The 6,906-nt window shown below is 36.7% G+C and overlaps 1 protein-coding gene across 1 annotated transcript; it reads right to left on the reverse strand.

Annotated features, from left to right (window-relative positions):
* Positions 1 to 1,630: 1,630 nt before the first annotated feature.
* LOC133852584 (lipid phosphate phosphatase 2-like) lies at positions 1,631 to 6,016 on the reverse strand. Its single transcript, XM_062289358.1, has 8 exons — positions 5,583 to 6,016; positions 4,434 to 4,667; positions 3,904 to 3,997; positions 3,694 to 3,803; positions 3,272 to 3,362; positions 2,727 to 2,915; positions 2,580 to 2,639; positions 1,631 to 1,975 (listed from the first exon to the last, which is right to left on the reverse strand). Exons 1-8 carry the CDS (start codon positions 5,640 to 5,642, stop codon positions 1,791 to 1,793), a joined length of 1,023 nt encoding a protein of 340 aa, XP_062145342.1. The 5' UTR covers positions 5,643 to 6,016; the 3' UTR covers positions 1,631 to 1,790.
* Between the last annotated feature and the right edge of the window lie 890 nt (positions 6,017 to 6,906).

Below are 6,906 nucleotides of genomic sequence, written 5' to 3' on the forward strand. Positions count from 1 at the left end.
ATTTACGAACGACAGAATAATACTTATGTCCAGAGTTGAAAACAAATTTGTTTTTACAAACTGACACGATCAGAGAAAAAGGTCGTTTTTATATGTAGTTTGTTTCTGTTTCAAGTAGTCATGCATTTTTCGCTCTCGTCTCTCTCTTCGACGAAAAGAGAGAGAGAACACCTGTGTATTTGGGTTGCCGGGGGAGGGAGGTTCCAAGCCTCCCTCCTCCCGAATTTTGTTCCTCCCTGGGTTATTCTAATGGAGGCTAGAGTCTCTTAGCCACTAGGGCTTGTGGAGTTTTGAGTCTCCCTGGACTTGTTCCAGTGGTGGTTTTAGTCCTTCTAGTCTTTTTGGACTATGGAGTGTGGTTTGGTTTTTTAGTTTTTTAGGTTTCATTGGTTATTAGCAGGAAAACACTCCAGAGAGGTGCCGGAGGAGGGAGAGTTCGTCGTACGTGTCGCCGGCGGAACGATTTGGGGTGCTTCAGTTTTATCATTCTTTAAGGCCAGATCTGCTCTGTTCCGCCAATCTCTAGTTAACACGAGCCCCCCCAGCCTTGCTCGCCGTCATCCTCCAGTTCTGCCGCTGCTTGCTACGGCCGGAAAGCTCACCGTTTACCGGCGCGTGGTCATCACTCGCCAGGGGGTTCATCACTCCTTAGGCCGTGCATGATGACCACGTTTCCGTCTCTGTTGTCATGCTTGGTGGCGTTTGGGGGTTTTGGTGTTCAGTTGCTGCAGGGGATATTCCGGTGGTGGCGCGTGTTCTACATGCGCCGTCTACGGCGGTGCTTTTTTCTGACGACAGCTTTTGTTTTTGAGTATTTTCTTATTTTTGAATACAGATTGTATTTGATAGTTTACTCTGTGTTAGATTTAGCCTGGTCTTTGCTTTTTAGCACAGATTGTTTGTGACCGACTCCATAGTGCAAGTAGAGGTTTACATGTCAACGCAGAGGCACCTTTCTGTTAACTAGGTTCATTTGTAGCAACTATCGGTATGATCTGAGATTTGGGGTAATTGTAATGGAATATGTGTATTGTTCTGAGTCCCTGTAATGATCTGAGCTTGTCTCTAGCTGTATCTATGTTAACCTTTGGGTGTATTAATGAAATGATTACATTTTCCCTAAAAAAAAAAAAAGTAGTCATGCTGCCAAAAATGTGTGACACATGGTGAGGTCAGCATCATTTTCAGGTCATATATCATCTCACCTACGACTACGAGGGGTAACATTTTCTCTAGAATAACCGATACATCTTTTTTTATTATTTCAGATTCTCTTTTTCTTCTTCATTTTCCGCAAGACACCAAACTCGTGATAAAAAATTTGTACATTGAGAGTTTCATCGATTTGTTCATATTCAATGTCATTAGCATAATCAATATTCCGTTCGTCTTCAATAATCATATTATGTATTATTATACACGCTTTTATAATGAAAAGTGGGGATAGAAAAGAGAGTAGAATACATTAATATCATATTGTTTTTGTTTTTGTTTTTCTCAATATTTTATTAGTTAAAGAATTAACAGTGAATAGGCTATAGAGCTACTTTGCCTCATATGCTGGATTGAAAAAAAAAAAAAAAAAAAAACTTTGATCATAGTTAAATTTAACTATTTTAAAGCATTTGACTAGTCTGCTGGAGATGCTGTAATGTGTATTCATTAAGAACAATCATCAACTTTCACTCGATCTACATTTCTAAAACTGAAGTTTAGTTGAGACCGGAAATTGACATTTACATATACACAAATTGACGTGGATCAGCATAGAGCACAAGATATTGAAAATATCACCTCTTCCCTGATTCCATTTGATCCTGTGCTGAGCTTGGATCCGCATAACCATCTTGTCTTGCGCGTTGATTCACAATTTGAATCCCTGTAGCCTGCACATTACGTGCATTCATATCTTGGCCCGTGTTTGCAGAAGCACGTGACACCTCCACAGCGTCGAAATATGCATAAGGGCCCCATCCTGAAACCAGAAGATTAAGGAAAGCCCATAGCAGTAATCTTTTTTTTTGGGGGGGTAAGTAAAAACAGTACTCCGTATGTGAATTATCAGTTCAAAAGTTTAAATGTCAATAGTTTCAGGTCACAAACACTAACAGGAATAGTTTCTTACTACTACGCTCTTTGCAAAGATCCCAAGTTTTGCCTAACTCTTCATTGAAGCATTTCAATCACAAAATAGATGCTCAAAAAGAAAATTAAAACTTGAAATCATATTACAGAATTGGATTAATGAGGCTGCTAGATTCCAAACTTTCTTATCTTTCAGTAATTCTGCAGCAATCAGTGGAGCATTAGAAATTTTAAGAGATAACATTGCTTTGATTCTATCCAAGATGCATGTTTCCACACATTAAGCCTAGCAAAATTTTGCATTTACTACAAGGTTGACCCTGTTTTTCTCAGTTGTCATCATACCATGAATTGTTTCTTGTATAAATTGAATGCAATGTAATGATACGAGCAAAGTTCTCCTGATGTATAGAGACGAATTCAACAAGAGCATATAGAATATTTGAAATTCCACTAAAAAACATCTTGAAGAACAAACGAGAAAAAATGGATACCATTATCATCATAAGGGTTTGGGAAGAATTGCCTATAGCAAAACGTTGCCACAACTAGCCCTGCAAGATGAACCATGTAAAAATGCAGAAGTCATATACTGGAATGCAATTCCAATTACATTTTCTTCATTAGTAACAAAAACATACCTAGAACACCTCCAGCGAAAACGTCTTGCCAATGGTGCCAGTAGTCATTAACTCGTGAGACGCCAACAAGGGACGCAATGAGTAGCGGAAGAAGAACAATGCATAATTTTGCAACATGCCCTTTGCGATCAAATACTTTCACTTTTCCAGACAGGTATAACGACAGAAAACCCAAACCTGCAAAGGACCCTGCAAAGCAAAATCCAAAATTATATCAGATGTGTTGACTCATACTCATACACTGCTCTGTGAAATAAGATAGAATATATTTGCATTCTTCATAATTCGACGATCTCTTCAAGATATTGTCTACTTCATCCAAAATATAAACATGAAAAGGTTTGAAGTAAAATTTACAAGCATGACACCATCGAAGGTCTTGTCTGGCAAGCAGTTTGAAATACTTTCTTGCTTTCTTAAGCCAACTTTCTTTAATTATTAGTCTTTTCTAGGTATGATCGATTATGAATTCCCCTATGTTGTAATCTTGTCCATACCAATTCACCAAAAACATTGAAGCTTGTAACAGGAAGAGTGTTGCTTACATGAAGTATGACCGCTTGGGAAACTTTTGTGTCCTTCCCTTATATCACTATCTTTACCATGACATAATACTCCTCCCCATTGATCATAAAACTAACAAAAAGAACAAGAATACAAAGATCAACAATGAAGTACTTTGGAGCAGATTGGCCAACTACCATAAAAGAAATTGAAAAGAACAAAAAAAAACATCTTCGGTGGAGTTAGGTATAAAAAGAAGATTTATATATGAAGCAGGGGAAACATTAATGAGAGCCTGCCTTGTTCAAATCTTGAAAAGCTTTATCAAAATGACTTTTGGGATAGTAGCATAAAATACTAACAAAAAAGATACAAAAGTTTTCGGGAATTCTGCGCCAAAAAATACGGGCATATATAATAATGACAAGAACACGCAAGACATTGGAGGAAAATGGGAACATACATCCTTTCCATCAGGAAAGCAACGATAAAAGAAGTCTGGTCGAGGCCGACCAACCCCATCTTTTATTGCATCCGTAATAACCCCGGTAAATAGCACAGAAAATAACAGGCCTGCTCTTCAACAGAGATGTAAGTCGTTACTTAAGCTAAGAATGTAATACTGGGGAGTAAAAAAGTTCTAGACCAATAATGAGAAAAAAAATAAGATTACCAAGAATGCTGTGGTGCAGATCATAGACATCTCCCCTTGTCCTACACATATAGAAGAGGACGAAAATGGCAATAGGCAACAATACTGCATACATCTGATCACAAAACGGCAAAAGAATCCTGTTATCTACATTTGCTACCGGAAAATTAGAACAGCTACATCATACATGCAAAGTGTTTGGACCGCCAATACGTTAAACCATTTTGTGGCCACAGTATTTAAGGCCACTTTTCCGTACTGTTCCATTGTTAAAACAGTAACACCGAATTTGTATTAAAAATGTAGTTTCCAACAGCACACGGTCAATAATTTATAAACCTTTAATAAGTCCTCTGCATAAACTTGAATCAGAAAGTTATTGAAAACAGAACACAACTGTTGAAATGTTTTTTTTGATAATATTAATTAATTGATTAAACTCATTATTTTCTATCACTTTGCATGTATCACAGCAAAGGATCATGAGTTTGTTTGAATGTTCTCTCCATTGTTCACCTCCCATTTTAATTATGAAAAGAAAGAGGACTTACAGGAACAGCCCATACAGGAACTGAGTTGTCTTTCAAGGGATACTTGAGATCTGTCATCATATCTTTTCCCACAAAGCGGTGAAATGGGCGAATGACATTTAGAATGACTTCTATCACTACAAGAAGAACCAATATGATCCAATCTTGCCTGTGATTCCGAGCAAGAGAGGCACCATGAGATTTAATAGTGTATGGCGATGGCTCAAGCGCAACCTCTCCTCCCATTCGGCGCCGCTGTAACATACACAACACCAAACAAGCTTCTGATTATTTCTTTTGCATAGTTTACTGATGCAGGACCATCGAATCATTTATTGCTATAAGATCTAGAGAGAAATCACATTTTTCATCCATTACCTCATTGAAGAACCTAATTTCCACAAATGAGATGGAAGTAAAATTTATTTTATACAACTTTTTTTCCCCGAATTGTATGTCAAGTTCTTAAATTTGATGCACAGAAGAAAAGGGTATAAAAAGAACTCAATGAAGCTCAACTTTTTAGTTATAAATTATACTTATTAGGTGAAACATGCAGATTACGACATCAGATATTGCATACTGAATTTCTTCCGAGTTATAAACTCAATGAATTCGAACGCATGAAATAAACTATATATACTGATCCAATAAATGTCGCTCAACTGCGGAAAATCTCAAACTCCCTGGAATTTCTAGGCTAAACCAGTCCTCATCGATCACGATACACCGTTACTAAGTCTAAGCACAAATTGATTGCCCGTTTCATTATCAAGACAGTATCAAAATAGTCGTAGTATTATAGTGAATAGTATCATGACATGTGACTCAACAATAAAATTGCCTATTTTTTCTTCTGACTCCATTTTACTAAGCCCTTTCATCGATAAGGCGCTCGTAAAATTGAAAAGTTGTTGCAGGAAAAAAGGTCTATTCATAGCTTTCTGCAACATATGAAACAAACTTAAAAATCAAATTAATTAACGGTCAGATCTCAATAAACCTGCTTTGTGAACCTCTTAAGTATTCAGAAAACGAGACTAAATCATTGTTTAATTAGATGATAATCATAACTTGAAAAGGTAACATACGGAGAAAGTAATTATTTGCCTATATATTGTAATGCACAACCCAATGTCTGAAGTAAAATAATAATAATAATTTACCGACCTGAAAGATACCCCGGAAATTCCAAAACGAACAAAGCGATCTTATATTCCCCCACGCCATCGACGAACAACCGCAGAAATTTACACGCAAAGTTGCCGGATTTCTAACTTCTAAGCACAAGTGTACAAAAAGATACTATGATTGTAAACTGCCAAATAGACACCAAGAAATAGATCTTATCTCCTCCAACAGGAACGGAAAAGGAAAAGCAGTGAATTACAAGAGAGAGAGAGAGAGAGAGAGGGGCCGGGGCCTGATAAGGCACTGAAATATAAGTGGTTAGGAAGGTAGAGTAAAATGGACTCGCCCTGTCACCTGAAGAGACAATTGTAATTACTTCAAAGGGGACCCAGTAACCCAAATCTTTCTTCTCGCTAATAATGTACTCGTAGAGGATACCGTCGGATGTGAGAGTTCACAGAGAGAGAGAGAGAGAGAGGGCGGTTTGAAAATTGGATTTGCCGCCGGACGGTTACGTATTTTCGTATTTTCTTGTTAATAAAATAATTAAGCCAATAACGAGTTAACGACTTCCTTTTAAAAAGAAAAATAAAATACGTATAATTGTATACGGTCAACGACTGAAGGGTGCCGTCAAGGTTTGGTGAGCACGACACGAACATACCTACATGTGTGTTGACTTATTTACCATGAAAACACGGGACGAGGCTATCACCAACTCACGATTTTTAGTCCTGCAAGACGGCAGCGTTTAAAATTGTGGTCCATGAGTAGGTTGTTTAGATAAATGGGTGTTGATGACATGAGGCACGCACCGATCCAGAACGGTTTTGCGGGTGAGTCTACGATCAATATAATGAAAGTCTGTTTCTTAAATACTGGAAAGTGCGCTTGTCTTTATCTTTTTCAATTCCTTTCTGTTTCGCCACGGTATTCGGCCATTCGCTTTGTGGTGCGAAGATTTCGGGTGGGAGAAGAATGCCCCATATGCTAAACATTATGTGAGATTTTTTTATTTTTATTTTTTAAAAAAATAGTAATAAAATGTGATTCGCGTGATATACAGTAAAAAAGTTTGAAATTGTTTTATGAAAAAATAAAAAGTTTTGTTTTATAATAATTTTTTTTTATTTAAATAATAATAAAAAATTATTTATGTAATATAAAAAAGAAGGGGGTAGAGTTTACCAAATGGGACATGTTTTATTAGATAAGAAATGATATTCTTCACGCCATAATTACATCACAATTAAGGATTAGGCATGTTTGATAGGTAAGTGATTGATTTGATTTTTTTTAATTTTTTAATAATAATAAAAAATAATTGATGTGATATAAAGATAAAATAATTTTTTTTTTTGAG

Source organism: Alnus glutinosa, chromosome 1, assembly GCF_958979055.1.
Source record: "Alnus glutinosa chromosome 1, dhAlnGlut1.1, whole genome shotgun sequence".
NCBI classification, from domain to species: Eukaryota; Viridiplantae; Streptophyta; class Magnoliopsida; order Fagales; family Betulaceae; genus Alnus; species Alnus glutinosa.